The following is a 16,844-nucleotide window of genomic DNA, read 5'->3' on the forward strand; positions in this document are numbered from 1 at the left end:
CACTTGATTGATGAATTAAGGTCACACTCAGCCCTCCATGGAATAAGTCGTTGTTGTCCTTGATGATATTGTTGGCCTTCCTGTGACATCGGGTGCTATAGGTGTCCTGAAGGGCAGGTAGTTTGCCCCCGCTGATGCATTCGGCAGACCGCACTACCCAGTTGCACAGTTGCCGTACCAGGCGGTGGTACAGCCCGACAGGATGCTTTCAATTGTGCGGGTTTTAGGTGCCAAGCCAAATTTATTCAGCCTCCTGAGGTTGAAGAGGCGCTGTTGCGCCTTCTTCACCACTCTGTGTGGGTGGAACATTTTGTCAGTGATGTGTACGCCGAGGAACTTGAAGCTTTCCACCTTCTCCACTGCGATCCCTTCGATGTGGGGGTGCTCCCTCTGCTGTTTCCTGAAGTCCACGATCATCCCCTTTGTTCTGGTTGACGTTGAGTGAGAGGTTATTTCCTGGCACCACACTACATGACCAAAGTATGTGGACATCTGCTCGTTGAACAATCATGGGCATTAAGATGGAGTTGGTCTCCCTTTGGAGCCTCCACTCTTCTGTGAAGACCATTAGATGTTTGAACATTTCTGCGGGGACTCACAGATACAGGAAAAATAATAAAAATTGTAACATTTATTCAAAATGGCAAGTGTTGTCTCTACATCTTTCTGGTTCCTGTTGGTCCCCTGGTGCCTGTTGGTCCCCTGGTGCCTGTTGGTCCCCTGGTGCCTGTTGGTCCCCTGGTGCCTGTTGGTCCCCTGGTGCCTGTTGGTCCCCTGGTGCCTGTTGGTCCCCTGGTGCCTGTTTGTCCCCTGGTGCCTGTTTGTCCCCTGGTGCCTGTTTGTCCCCTGGTGCCTGTTTGTCCCCTGGTTCCTGTTGGTCCCCTGGTTCCTGTTGGTCCCCTGGTGCCTGTTTGTCCCCTGGTGCCTGTTTGTCCCCTGGTGCCTGTTGGTCCCCTGGTGCCTGTTGGTCCCCTGGTGCCTGTTGGTCCCCTGGTGCCTGTTGGTCTCCTGGTGCCTGTTGGTCCCCTGGTGCCTGTTTGTCCCCTGGTGCCTGTTGGTCCCCTGGTGCCTGTTGGTCCCCTTGTGCCTGTTGGTCCCCTGGTGCCTGTTGGTCTCCTGGCTCCTGTTGGTCTCCTGGTTCCTGTTGGTCTCCTGGTTCCTGTTGGTCCCCTGGTTCCTGTTGGTCCCCTGGTTCCTGTTGGTCCCCTGGTTCATGTTGGTCCCCTGGTTCATGTTGGTCCCCTGGTTCATGTTGGTCCCCTGGTTCCTGTTGGTCCCCTGGTTCCTGTTGGTCCCCTGGTTCCTGTTGGTCCCCTGGTTCCTGTTGGTCCCCTGGTTCCTGTTGGTCCCCTGGTTCCTGTTGGTCCCCTGGTGCCTGTTTGTCCCCTGGTGCCTGTTTGTCCCCTGGTTCCTGTTGGTCCCCTGGTTCCTGTTGGTCCCCTGGTGCCTGTTGGTCCCCTGGTGCCTGTTGGTCCCCTGGTGCCTGTTGGTCCCCTGGTTCCTGTTGGTCCCCTGGTTCCTGTTGGTCCCCTGGTTCCTGTTGGTCCCCTGGTTCCTGTTGGTCCCCTGGTTCCTGTTTGTCCCCTGGTGCCTGTTTGTCCCCTGGTGCCTGTTTGTCCCCTGGTTCCTGTTGGTCCCCTGGTTCCTGTTGGTCCCCTGGTGCCTGTTTGTCCCCTGGTGCCTGTTGGTCCCCTGGTGCCTGTTGGTCCCCTGGTGCCTGTTGGTCTCCTGGTGCCTGTTGGTCCCCTGGTGCCTGTTTGTCCCCTGGTGCCTGTTGGTCCCCTGGTGCCTGTTGGTCCCCTTGTGCCTGTTGGTCCCCTTGTGCCTGTTGGTCCCCTTGTGCCTGTTGGTCTCCTGGTGCCTGTTGGTCTCCTGGCTCCTGTTGGTCTCCTGGTTCCTGTTGGTCCCCTGGTTCCTGTTGGTCCCCTGGTTCCTGTTGGTCCCCTGGTTCCTGTTGGTCCCCTGGTTCATGTTGGTCCCCTGGTTCCTGTTGGTCCCCTGGTGCCTGTTGGTCCCCTGGTGCCTGTTTGTCCCCTGGTGCCTGTTGGTCCCCTGGTGCCTGTTGGTCCCCTGGTGCCTGTTGGTCCCCTGGTGCCTGTTGGTCCCCTGGTGCCTGTTTGTCCCCTGGTGCCTGTTTGTCCCCTGGTGCCTGTTTGTCCCCTGGTGCCTGTTTGTCCCCTGGTGCCTGTTTGTCCCCTGGTGCCTGTTTGTCCCCTGGTGCCTGTTTGTCCCCTGGTGCCTGTTTGTCCCCTGGTGCCTGTTTGTCCCCTGGTGCCTGTTTGTCCCCTGGTGCCTGTTTGTCCCCTGGTGCCTGTTTGTCCCCTGGTGCCTGTTTGTCCCCTGGTGCCTGTTTGTCCCCTGGTGCCTGTTTGTCCCCTGGTGCCTGTTTGTCCCCTGGTGCCTGTTTGTCCCCTGGTGCCTGTTTGTCCCCTGGTGCCTGTTTGTCCCCTGGTGCCTGTTTGTCCCCTGGTGCCTGTTTGTCCCCTGGTGCCTGTTTGTCCCCTGGTGCCTGTTTGTCCCCTGGTGCCTGTTTGTCCCCTGGTGCCTGTTTGTCCCCTGGTGCCTGTTGGTCCCCTGGTGCCTGTTGGTCCCCTGGTGCCTGTTGGTCCCCTGGTGCCTGTTTGTCCCCTGGTGCCTGTTGGTCCCCTGGTGCCTGTTTGTCCCCTGGTGCCTGTTGGTCCCCTGGTTCATGTATACTGTATATTCCTGTTTGATAGCGTTTATTTAAGTGTTCATGTCCGAGAAGCCGGTGTTTGGAGGATATATTGGCACGGGTGTTTAGGCCCGCACTGCCAGGTCTCTGACCTCCTCCCTATAGGCTGTCTCATCGTTGTCAGTGATCAGGCCTACCACTGTTGTGTCGTCAACAAACTTAATGATGGTGTTGGAGTCATGATTGGCCTCGCAGTCATGGGTGTACGGGGAGTACAGCAGGGGAATAAGTACACATCCCTGAGGAGCCCCAGTGTTGAGGATCAGCATGGCAGATGTGTTGTTACCTACCCTTACCCTTACCACCTTGTCAGAAAGTCCAGGATCCAGTTGCAAAGGGAGGTGTTTAGTCCCAGGGTCCTTAGCTTAGTGATGAGCTTTGAGGGCCCTATGGTGTTTAACGCTGAGGTGTTCCTTTTGTCCAGGTAGGAAAGGGCAGTGTGGAGTAGAGATTGTGGATCTGTTGGGGCCGTATACGAATTGGAGTGGGTCTAGGGCAGGGCTGTCCAACCCTGTTCCTGGAGAGCTACCATCCTGTAGGTTTTTATTCCAACCCTAATCTAGCACACCTGATTGTAATAATTAGCTGGTTGAAAAGCTGAACCAGGTTACAACTGTGGTTGAAGCGAAAACATACAGGAAGGTAGCTCTCCAGGAACAGGGTTGGACAGCCCTGGTCTAGGGTTTCTGGCATGATGGTGTTGATGTGAGCCTTGACCAGCCTTTCAAAACTCGTCATGGCTACCGACGTGAGTGCTCCTGGGTGGTAATCATTTAGGCAGGTTACCTTCGCTTCCTTGGGCACAGGGACTATGGTGGTGTGCTTGAAACATATAGGTATTACAGACTCGGTCAGGGAGAGGTTGAAAATGTCAGCGAAGACACTTGACAGTTGGTTCGCGCTTGCATTGAGTACACGTCCTGGTAATCCGTCTGGCCCTGCGGCTGTGAATGTTGACCTGTTTAAAGGTCTTGCTCACATCGACTACGGAGAATGTGATCACACAGTCATCCGGAACAGCTGGTGCTCTCTTGCATGCTTCAGTGTTGCTTGCCTCAAAGCGAGCATGAAAGGCATTTAGCTCGTCTGGAAGGCTCGTGTCACTGGACAGCTCGCGGCTGAATTTCCCTTTATAGTCCGTAATAGTTTTTAAGCCCTGCCACATCTGACGAGCGTTAGAGACTGTGTCGTAGGATTCAATCTTAATCCTGTATTGACGCTTTGCCTGATTGATGGTTGGTCTGATGGCATTGCGGGATTTCATTGAAGCGTCTGGATTATTGTTCTGTACCAGCCTGTGCAAAACAGTCCTGTAGCATCTGTGTCATCTGACCATCTGCTCTAATGTGGAGGCAGGTAGGCAGCAGGCTTCTGATTGGTTAGATAATAACAGTAGGCTACACCAACATTAGTTTACATTCATTCCATTCATATAAGTGTGAAAATTAATTCCCAGCACTGGGCTTCGAAGTCGCAATGATCAGAGCTGAATAATGCTGCTCCCTCACTCTCTCCCTCTCTCCCTCATTCTCTCTCCCCTCTCCCCCTCTCCCCCTCTCCCTCACTCTCTCCCCCTTTCTCCCTCTCCCTTTCTCCCTTTCTCCCTCTCTCCCTCTCTCCCTCTCTCCCTCTCTCCCTCTCTCCCTCTCTCCCTCTCTCCCTCTCTCCCTCTCACTCTCCCCCTCTCCCTCTCCCCCTTTCTCCCTTTCTCCCTCCCTCTCTCTCTCTCCCTCCCTCCCCCTCTCCCTTTCTCTCTCTCTCTTTCTCCCTCCCTCTCTCTCTCTTTCTCCCTCCCTCTCTCTCTCTCTCCCTCTCTCCCCCTCTCCGTTTCTGCCCAGGTGTTGTACCAGGCAGTGAACTATCAGATGGATCCCCTTGAACCTGAATGTTTCCGGGACGAGACAGTACAGGTGTGTATGTAAGGTGTGTGTGTGTGTAAAAGCTGTTGTTTGTGTGTGAGTATGTCTCTCTGTTTATCATCTGTGCTTCAAATGACATGAAGATACCTGTTGTGGTGTTTATGCTGTATGTGTTTTAGTATAATGTGTATGCATATAATGTGTGTGTGCGGTATTGGTCCCTACTCCACTAGAACAACACAATGTCCCTACTCCACTAGAACAACACAATGTCCCTACTCCACTAGAACAACACAATGTCCATACACCACTAGAACAACACAATGTCCATACTCCACTAGAACAACACAATGTCCATACTCCACTAGAACAACACAATGTCCATACTCCACTAGAACAACACAATGCCCATACTCCACTAGAACAACACAATGTCCCTATACCACTAGAACAACACAATGCCCCTACTCCACTAGAACAACACAATGTCCATACTCCACTAGAACAACACAATGTCCCTACTCCACTAGAACAACACAATGTCCATACTCCACTAGAACAACACAATGTCCATACTCCACTAGAACAACACAATGTCCATACTCCACTAGAACAACACAATGTCCCTACTCCACTAGAACAACACAATGTCCATACTCCACTAGAACAACACAATGTCCCTACTCCACTAGAACAACACAATGTCCCTACTCCACTAGAACAACACAATGTCCATACTCTACTAGAACAACACAACACAATGTCCATACACCACTAGAACAACACAATGTCCCTACTCCACTAGAACAACACAATGTCCATACTCCACTAGAACAACACAATGTCCCTACTCCACTAGAACAACACAATGTCCATACTCCACTAGAACAACACAATGTCCCTACTCCACTAGAACAACACAATGCCCATACACCACTAGAACAACACAATGTCCCTACACCACTAGAACAACACAATGTCCCTACTCCACTAGAACAACACAATGTCCCTACTCCACTAGAACAACACAATGTCCCTACTCCACTAGAACAACACAATGTCCCTACTCCACTAGAACAATACAATGTCCCTACTCCACTAGAACAACACAATGTCCATACTCCACTAGAACAACACAATGTCCATACTCCACTAGAACAACACAATGTCCATACTCCACTAGAACAACACAATGTCCCTACTCCACTAGAACAACACAATGTCCCTACTCCACTAGAACAACACAATGTCCATACTCCACTAGAACAACACAATGTCCCTACTCCACTAGAACAACACAATGTCCCTACTCCACTAGAACAATACAACACAATGTCCATACTCCACTAGAACAACACAATGTCCATACTCCACTAGAACAACACAATGTCCCTACTCCACTAGAACAACACAATGTCCCTACTCCACTAGAACAATACAACACAATGTCCCTACTCCACTAGAACAACACAATGTCCATACTCCACTAGAACAACACAATGTCCATACTCCACTAGAACAACACAATGTCCCTACTCCACTAGAACAACACAATGTTCATACTCCACTAGAACAACACAATGTCCCTACTCCACTAGAACAACACAATGTCCATACTCCACTAGAACAACACAATGTCCATACTCCACTAGAACAATACAATGTCCCTACTCCACTAGAACAACACAATGTCCCTACTCCACTAGAACAACACAATGTCCCTACTCCACTAGAACAACACAATGCCCATACACCACTAGAACAACACAATGTCCCTACTCCACTAGAACAACACAATGTCCCTACTCCACTAGAACAATACAATGTCCCTACTCCACTAGAACAACACAATGTCCATACTCCACTAGAACAACACAATGTCCATACTCCACTAGAACAACACAATGTCCCTACACCACTAGAACAACACAATGTCCCTACACCACTAGAACAACACAATGTCCCTACTCCACTAGAACAACACAATGTCCATACTCCACTAGAACAACACAACACAATGTCCATACACCACTAGAACAACACAATGTCCATACACCACTAGAACAATACAATGTCCCTACACCACTAGAACAACACAATGTCCCTACTCCACTAGAACAACACAATGTCCATACTCCACTAGAACAACACAATGTCCATACTCCACTAGAACAACACAATGTCCATACTCCACTAGAACAACACAATGTCCATACTCCACTAGAACAACACAATGTCCCTACACCACTAGAACAACACAATGTCCCTACACCACTAGAACAATACAATGTTCATACTCCACTAGAACAACACAATGTCCCTACTCCACTAGAACAACACAATGTCCATACTCCACTAGAACAACACAATGTCCCTACACCACTAGAACAACACAATGTCCCTACACCACTAGAACAACACAATGTCCCTACTCCACTAGAACAACACAATGTCCCTACACCACTAGAACAATACAATGTTCATACTCCACTAGAACAACACAATGTCCCTACACCACTAGAACAATACAATGCCCATACACCACTAGAACAACACAATGTCCCTACTCCACTAGAACAATACAATGTCCATACACCACTAGAACAACACAACACAATGTCCATACACCACTAGAACAACACAATGTCCATACACCATTAGAACAACACAATGTCCATACACCACTAGAACAACACAATGTCCATACTCCACTAGAACAACACAATGTCCATACACCACTAGAACAACACAACACAATGTCCATACACCACTAGAACAACACAACACAATGTCCATACACCACTAGAACAACACAACACAATGTCCATACACCACTAGAACAACACAATGTCCATACACCACTAGAACAACACAACACAATGTCCATACACCACTAGAACAACACAATGTCCATACACCACTAGAACAACACAATGCCCATACACCACTAGAACAACACAATGTCCCTACTCCACTAGAACAACACAATGTCCATACTCCACTAGAACAACACAATGTCCCTACTCCACTAGAACAACACAATGTCCATACACCACTAGAACAACACAACACTGCATTCTGGCAGTTTAGTTTTGATTTTTAACTTTTCTTCTACAATGTGCGTTCACAAGGAAGTGATAATTCAGCTGGAGTTTAGCAGCCCGAGCCATACATAAATAGTGTTATTTATAAACGCCTATTTTTTGATGAAAAAGATTGGAATGAAATCACCCTGCCAGATTATAATGAAGTGTATGCTACATTTAACACATTGCTTTCGCACCGTTGGAAATGTCGCCCTCGGTCTCAGCGAGACTGAACGCTCACAAGTCGGACGTGATTCAGCCGTTGTTCCCACATGACGTCTCTCTCTAAGCTGCTGGGTGTTTGAACAGAGAGAAACTCACCTCGGTATCTTGTACTTCTAGCTAGTGGGTCACCTGCATGGTAGCTTCTCTGTGCTATGTGAAGGCGAGGGTTGCCAAAATCAGATACATTTACCAATATGTTCAGTTTTTACGAGAAATGGATTCCGTTACTACTTCCTTGTTATTCTGGGAATCTTCCCAACCGTGATTTCTGGGAGACTTGGACATTTGCAGGAAGTTGTGGGATGTTGCAACCCTAGTGAAGGTTTGTATTACCACTAACGTGTGTGTCCCCCCCCACCCCGTGTCCTCCCCTCTCCAGTCCGCTGGTCCTCCCAGCTCTGTTTCACCACTGGGTGGCGCTGCAGGAGAACTACTCCATCGTACCACCAATAGAACCATAGAGGTCCTGGCCAGTACTGGCCTGACCACTAAGGCTGTTCTGACTGCCGTCAGCGACCACAGCTGGTGGAAGAACCAGCTCAACTACCTCCGACCACTGCATGTAAGAACGCAAAGGGGTTTCACACACACACACACACACGTTAGACACACAAACACACACACACACACACACACGTTAGACACACAAACACACGTGTTAGACCACAGCTGGTGGAAGGACTCGCTCAACTACCTCCGACCACTAAGACGTCTGTCTGTCTGTCTGCACAGAATACATACCCACAAACTCTGTCTCTGTCTGTCTGTCCGTCTGTCTGTCTGCACAGAATACATACCCACAAACTCTGTCTCTGTCTGTCTGTCTGTCTGTCTGTCTGTCTGTCTGTCTGTCTGTCTGTCTGTCTGTCTGTCTGTCTGTCTGTCTGTCTGTCTGTCTGTCTGTCTGTCTGTCTGTCTGTCTGTCTGTCTGTCTGTCTGTCTGTCTGTCTGTCTGTCTGTCTGTCTGTCTGTCTGTCTGTCTGTCTGTCTGTCTGTCTGTCTGTCTGTCTGTCTGTCTGTCTGTCTGTCTGTCTGTCTGTCTGTCTGTCTGTCTGTCTGTCTGTCTGTCTGTCTGTCTGTCTGTCTGTCTGTCTGTCTGTCTGTCTGTCTGTCTGTCTGTCTGTCTGTCTGTCTGTCTGTCTGTCTGTCTGTCTGTCTGTCTGTCTGTCTGTCTGTCTGTCTGTCTGTCTGTCTGTCTGTCTGTCTGTCTGTCTGTCTGTCTGTCTGTCTGTCTGTCTGTCTGTCTGTCTGTCTGTCTGTCTGTCTGTCTGTCTGTCTGTCTGTCTGTCTGTCTGTCTGTCTGTCTGTCTGTCTGTCTGTCTGTCTGTCTGTCTGTCTGTCTGTCTGTCTGTCTGTCTGTCTGTCTGTCTGTCTGTCTGTCTGTCTGTCTGTCTGTCTGTCTGTCTGTCTGTCTGTCTGTCTGTCTGTCTGTCTGTCTGTCTGTCTGTCTGTCTGTCTGTCTGTCTGTCTGTCTGTCTGTCTGTCTGTCTGTCTGTCTGTCTGTCTGTCTGTCTGTCTGTCTGTCTGTCTGTCTGTCTGTCTGTCTGTCTGTCTGTCTGTCTGTCTGTCTGTCTGTCTGTCTGTCTGTCTGTCTGTCTGTCTGTCTGTCTGTCTGTCTGTCTGTCTGTCTGTCTGTCTGTCTGTCTGTCTGTCTGTCTGTCTGTCTGTCTGTCTGTCTGTCTGTCTGTCTGTCTGTCTGTCTGTCTGTCTGTCTGTCTGTCTGTCTGTCTGTCTGTCTGTCTGTCTGTCTGTCTGTCTGTCTGTCTGTCTGTCTGTCTGTCTGTCTGTCTGTCTGTCTGTCTGTCTGTCTGTCTGTCTGTCTGTCTGTCTGTCTGTCTGTCTGTCTGTCTGTCTGTCTGTCTGTCTGTCTGTCTGTCTGTCTGTCTGTCTGTCTGTCTGTCTGTCTGTCTGTCTGTCTGTCTGTCTGTCTGTCTGTCTGTCTGTCTGTCTGTCTGTCTGTCTGTCTGTCTGTCTGTCTGTCTGTCTGTCTGTCTGTCTGTCTGTCTGTCTATCTATCTATCTATCTATCTATCTATCTATCTATCTGTACTTGGTCCAGAAGTCCCCACTAGAATAGTAAACAAACAAAAACTTAACCAGCTGGGGACATTCTGTTGGTCCCCACAAGGTCCAATGCTATTTCTAGCGGGTTATTGGTTAATTCAATGTGTTATATTCAGTAATAGTGTCTAGTTAATTTAATGTGTGTTGTACTCTATCCCACGGTAGTAGGTCTGTCTGTCTGTCTGTCCCCAGGACTCTATCCCACGGTAGTAGGTCTGTCTGTCTGTCTGTCCCCAGGGCTCTATCCCACGGTAGTAGGTATGTCTGTCTGTCCCCAGGGCTCTATCCCACGGTAGTAGGTCTGTCTGTCTGTCCCCAGGGTCGGAGTGGAGGCTCCAAGGCTGTAGGAGGAGAGGAGAACAGGGGTCTGGAGAGACAGGGTGTTAACCCCTTCTACCAGGGACTGTTTGATGATCCATATGTAGACCAGGTAAGTTGTGTGTGTGCTTGTGTTGGTCTCTTCCTAACCCTGGTCTCTTCCTAACCCTGGTCTCTTCCTAACCCTGGTCTCTTCCTAACCCTGGTCTCTTCCTAACCCTGGTCTCTTCCTAACCCTGGTCTCTTCCTAACCTTGGTCTCTTCCTAACCCTGGTCTCTTCCTAACCTTGGTCTCTTCCTAACCCTGGTCTCTTCCTAACCCTGGTCTCTTCCTAACCCTGGTCTCTTCCTAACCCTGGTCTCTTCCTAACCCTGGTCTCTTCCTAACCCTGGTCTCTTCCTAACCCTGGTCTCTTCCTAACCCTATTCCCTTGTTGTTCTCTTCCTAACCCTGGTCTCTTCCTAACCCTGGTCTCTTCCTAACCCTGGTCTCTTGTTGTTCTCTTTCTAACCCTGGTCTCTTCCTAACCCTGGTCTCTTCCTAACCCTGGTCTCTTCCTAACCCTGGTCTCTTCCTAACCCTGGTCTCTTCCTAACCCTGGTCTCTTCATTACCCTGGTCTCTTCCTAACCCTGGTCTCTTCCTAACCCTATTCCCTTGTTGTTCTCTTCCTAACCCTGGTCTCTTCCTAACCCTGGTCTCTTCCTAACCCTATTCCCTTGTTGTTCTCTTCCTAACCCTGGTCTCTTCCTAACCCTGGTCTCTTCCTAACCCTGGTCTCTTCCTAACCCTGGTCTCTTCCTAACCCTGGTCTCTTCCTAACCCTGGTCTCTTCCTAACCCTGGTCTCTTCCTAAGCCTGGTCTCTTCCTAACCCTATTCCCTTGTTGTTCTCTTCCTAACCCTGGTCTCTTCCTAACCCTGGTCTCTTCCTAACCCTATTCCCTTGTTGTTCTCTTCCTAACCCTATTCTCTTCCTAACCCTGGTCTCTTCCTAACACTATTGATGGTGCCGGAGGGGATTGCTGCCGTTTTAGTCTCCTAACCAACTGTGTTTTGTTGCATAGTTTGTAACTTATTATGTACATGATGTTGCTGCCACCGTCTCTTATGACCGAAAAATAGCTTCTGGACATCAGAACAGTGATCACTCACCTCAAACTATTTTTCCTTTAATTAGTCTGATGCGAAGGATATACTGGTTTTCCCAGACCAGTCACAAATCCCTGTCATTCACATGACGAAAAGACAGAGATACAGGGGGCGGAGGTCAGGGTGCCTTGTGAGAATTTGTCGGCGGGTGGGTAACCCTCCTCTACCATCCGTTCTATTGGCCAACGTGCCATCACTGGAGAATAAACTGGATGAGCTCCGTTCAATAAATTATTTATACTTTTACTTTTGATACTTCAGTATATTTAAATCCAAAATAGCTTTAGACTTTTACTCAAGTAGTATTTTACTGGGTGACTTTTATTTAAGTCATTTTCTATTAAGGTATCTTTACCTTTACTCAGGTATGACAATTAGGTACTTTTCCCACCTCTGGAGTTGAGTGCAGGAAATGCAGAAATGATAAAAGTGTTGAAATGAGTTTTGGGCTGAAGTTGAAATGAACAGTATAAAACAATCAGAATGGAGAGAGACTCATTAAAATCACTTAGAATATATGTGTTGCCACCCTAGGATCACTCACTACTCCTAAAGCACCCTAGGATCACTCACTACTCATAAAGCACCCTGGGATCACTCACTACTCATAAAGCACCCTGGGATCACTCACTACTCATAAAGCACCCTGGGATCACTACTCACTACTCATAAAGCACCCTGAGATCACTCACTACTCATAAAGCACCCTGGGATCACTCACTACTCATAGAGCACCCTGGGATCACTCACTACTCATAAAGCACCCTGGGATCACTACTCACTACTCATAAAGCACCCTGAGATCACTCACTACTCATAGAGCACCCTGGGATCACTCACTACTCATAGAGCACCCTGGGATCACTCACTACTCATAGAGCACCCTGGGATCACTCACTACTCATAGAGCACCCTGGGATCACTCACTACTCATAAAGCACCCTGGGATCACTCACTACTCATAAAGCACCCTGGGATCACTCACTACTCATAAAACACCCTGGGATCACTCACTACTCATAAAGCACCCTGGGATCACTACTCACTACATAAAGCACCCTGGGATCACTACTCACTACTCATAAAGCACCCTGGGATCACTCACTACTCATAGAGCACCCTGGGATCACTCACTACTCATAACGCACCCTGGGATCACTCACTACTCATAACGCACCCTGGGATCACTCACTACTCAAAGCACAATGGGATCACTACTCACTACTCATAAAGCACCCTGGGATCACTCACTACTCATAAAGCACCCTGAGATCACTCACTACTCATAAAGCACCCTGGGATCACTCACTACTCATAAAGCACCCTGAGATCACTCACTATTCATAAAGCACCCTGGGATCACTCACTACTCATAAAGCACCCTGGGATCACTCACTACTCATAAAGCACCCTGGGATCACTCACTACTCATAAAGCACCCTGAGATCACTCACTACTCATAAAGCACCCTGGGATCACTCACTACTCATAGAGCACCCTGGGATCACTCACTACTCATAAAGCACCCTGGGATCACTCACTACTCATAAAGCACCCTGGGATCACTCACTACTCATAAAGCACCCTGGGATCACTCACTACTCATAAAGCACCCTGGGATCACTCACTATTCATAAAGCACCCTGAGATCACTCACTATTCATAAAGCACCCTGGGATCACTCACTACTCATAAAGCACCCTGGGATCACTCACTATTCATAAAGCACCCTGAGATCACTCACTACTCATAGAGCACCCTGGGATCACTCACTACTCATAAAGCACCCTGAGATCACTCACTACTCATAGAGCACCCTGGGATCACTCACTACTCATAAAGCACCCTGGGATCACTCACTACTCATAAAGCACCCTGGGATCACTACTCACTACATAAAGCACCCTGGGATCACTACTCACTACTCCTAAAGCACCCTGGGATCACTCACTACTCATAAAGCACCCTGGGATCACTCACTACTCATAGAGCACCCTGGGATCACTACTCACTACTCATAGAGCACCCTGGGATCACTCACTACTCATAATGCACCCTGGGATCACTCACTACTCATAAAGCACCCTGGGATCACTCACTATTCATAAAGCACCCTGGGATCACTCACTACTCATAAAGCACCCTGGGATCACTCACTACTCATAATGCACCCTGGGATCACTCACTACTCATAAAGCACCCTGGGATCACTCACTACTCATAAAGCACCCTGGGATCACTCACTACTCATAAAGCACCCTGGGATCACTCACTACTCATAAAGCACCCTGGGATCACTCACTACTCATAATGCACCCTGGGATCACTCACTACTCATAAAGCACCCTGGGATCACTCACTACTCATAAAGCACCCTGGGATCACTCACTACTCATAAAGCACCCTGGGATCACTCACTACTCATAGAGCACCCTGGGATCACTCACTACTCATAAAGCACACTGCGATCACTCACTATTCATAAAGCAAATGTACAACTTTTAATATTCAAAAACCGCCCAGTTTTACTGTGATAAATACTGTGATATAATTTTTGGCCATATCGCCCAGCCCTAGGCTAGAGCTGCCTCTTTCTACGAGACAGTAACCCGGACGCTAATAACATCCTGCTATGCTTCAAGACGAACCATCAAACAGGCAGTGTCAATGCAGTCTATCCTGTCTGTCCTGTCTTCCCTATATGTCCTGTCTGTCCTGTCTTCCCTATATGTCTGTCTGTCCTGTCTTCCCTGTCTGTCCTGTCTTCCCTATATGTCATGTCTGTCATGTCTGTCATGTCTTCCCTGTCTGTCATGTCTGTCCTGTCTGTCCTGTCTTCCCTATATGTCATGTCTCTCCTGTCTTCCCTGTCTGTCCTGTCTTCCCTATATGCCCTGTCTGTCCTGTCTGCCCTGTCTGCCCTGTCTGCCCTGTCTGCCCTGTCTGTCCTGTCTTCCCTGTCTGTCTGCCCTGTCTGTCCTGTCTTCCCTATATGTCATGCCTGTCCTGTCTGTCCTGTCTTCCCTATATGTCCTGTCTGTCCTGTCTTCCCTGTCTGTCCTGTCTTCCCTATATGTCCTGTATGTCCTGTCCTGTCTGTATGTCCTGTCTTCCCTATATGTCCTGTATGTCCTGTCCTGTCTGTCTTGTCCTGTCTCTGTCCTGTCTGTATGTCCTGTCTCTGTCCTGTCTGTCTGTCCTGTCCTGTCTGTCTGTCTGTCTGTCTTGTTGTTCCTCTTTATACACTGAGTATGGTTACATGCTATAATACGATTATTAAGTCAGATGAATATAATAGTTTGATTTAAACGTTCACTTGCTGTGCAAGAATAACGATTTCCCTAACAATCCTGAAATCAGGCTACCCGAGGGGACTTCGGCAATCAATTTAAGTTATACCACAGCGCCAATGTTATTTATGTGAAGCATATTTTATTCTGAATTCAGACATATAAAGTTTCTATGTGGGAACTATTTTTAATTCTTAATTTTCCTAACTGTTTTCTGAACTTTTGTCACAAAACAAAAAGGGAACTCCGTCTGCTCGAGCCACAATAGACCGCTGTAACTCTGAAGGCGGTTACATAATAATCACAAAGATGGCTCAGAAAACCAGGTGTTTTAATATGTTTACTTCCAGTATCACCTTACGCAGATTAAGATGTTTTCATGACTAATGCTCTGCCTACTGCCAGCATCAGTTTGACCTCTAATGATTAGTAACCGTAGTAACCGAGGCCTAAGCTGATCAAATGTCTGGTTTATATGTTGAACAATAGTATATACATTATACTGTACTGAACAATAGTATGTATATTATACTGTACTGAACAATAGTATGTATATTATACTATACTGAACAATAGTATGTATATTATACTATACTGAACAATAGTATATATATTATACTATACTGAACAATAGTATGTATATTATACTATACTGAACAATAGTATGTATATTATACTATACTGAACAATAGTATGTATATTATACTATACTGAACAATAGTATGTATATTATACTATACTGAACAATAGTATGTATATTATACTATACTGAACAATAGTATGTATATTATACTATACTGAACAATAGTATGTATATTATACTATACTGAACAATAGTATGTATATTATACTATACTGAACAATAGTATGTATATTATACTATACTGAACAATAGTATGTATATTATACTATACTGAACAATAGTATGTATATTATACTATACTGAACAATAGTATGTATATTATACTATACTGAACAATAGTATGTATATTATACTATACTGAACAATAGTATGTATATTATACTATACTGAACAATAGTATGTATATTATACTGTACTGAACAATAGTATATATATTATACTGTACTGAACAATAGTATATATATTATACTATACTGAACAATAGTATATATATTATATTATACTGAATAGTATATATATTATACTATACTGAACAATAGTATATACATTATACTGTACTGAATAGTATATATATTATACTATACTGAACAATAGTATATATATTATACTATACTGAACAATAGTATGTATATTATACTGTACTGAACAATAGTATATATATTATACTATACTGAACAATAGTATATATATTATACTATACTGAACAATAGTATATATATTATATTATACTGAATAGTATATATATTATACTATACTGAACAATAGTATATATATTATACTGTACTGAACAATAGTATGTATATTATACTATACTGAACAATAGTATATATATTATACTATACTGAACAATAGTATATATATTATATTATACTGAATAGTATATATATTATACTATACTGAACAATAGTATATATATTATACTATACTGAACAATAGTATATATATTATATTATACTGAATAGTATATATATTATACTATACTGAACAATAGTATATATATTATATTATACTGAATAGTATATATATTATACTATACTGAACAATAGTATGTATATTATACTGTACTGAACAATAGTATATATATATATATATATATATATATATATATATATATATATATATATATATATATATATATATTATACTATACTGAACAATAGTATATATATTATATTATACTGAATAGTATATACATTATACTATACTGAACAATAGTATGTATATTATACTATACTGAACAATAGTATGTATATTATACTGTACTGAACAATAGTATATATATATATATATATATATATATATATTATACTATACTGAACAATAGTATATATATTATATTATACTGAATAGTATATACATTATACTATACTGAACAATAGTATGTATATTATACTATACTGAACAATAGTATGTATATTATACTATACTGAACAATAATATATAAATGCAACATGTAAAGTGTTGGTCCTGTGTTTCATGAGCTGAATGAAATAAA

The 16,844-nt window shown here is 45.5% G+C and overlaps 1 protein-coding gene across 1 annotated transcript in view; it reads left to right on the plus strand.

The window, feature by feature from the left end:
- The window catches only part of nbas (NBAS subunit of NRZ tethering complex), a 296,853-nt gene that overhangs the window by 145,183 nt on the left and 134,826 nt on the right, over positions 1 to 16,844 (plus strand). The window contains 3 exon segments of the mRNA XM_090233327.1: positions 4,552 to 4,623; positions 8,263 to 8,445; positions 10,267 to 10,377. Coding sequence (XP_090089453.1) covers positions 4,552 to 4,623; positions 8,263 to 8,445; positions 10,267 to 10,377 — 366 coding nt within the window.

The sequence above is a fragment of the Oncorhynchus mykiss genome, chromosome 4 (genome assembly GCF_057628025.1).
Source record: "Oncorhynchus mykiss isolate SJ-2025 chromosome 4, ASM5762802v1, whole genome shotgun sequence".
Taxonomy (NCBI): Eukaryota; Metazoa; Chordata; class Actinopteri; order Salmoniformes; family Salmonidae; genus Oncorhynchus; species Oncorhynchus mykiss.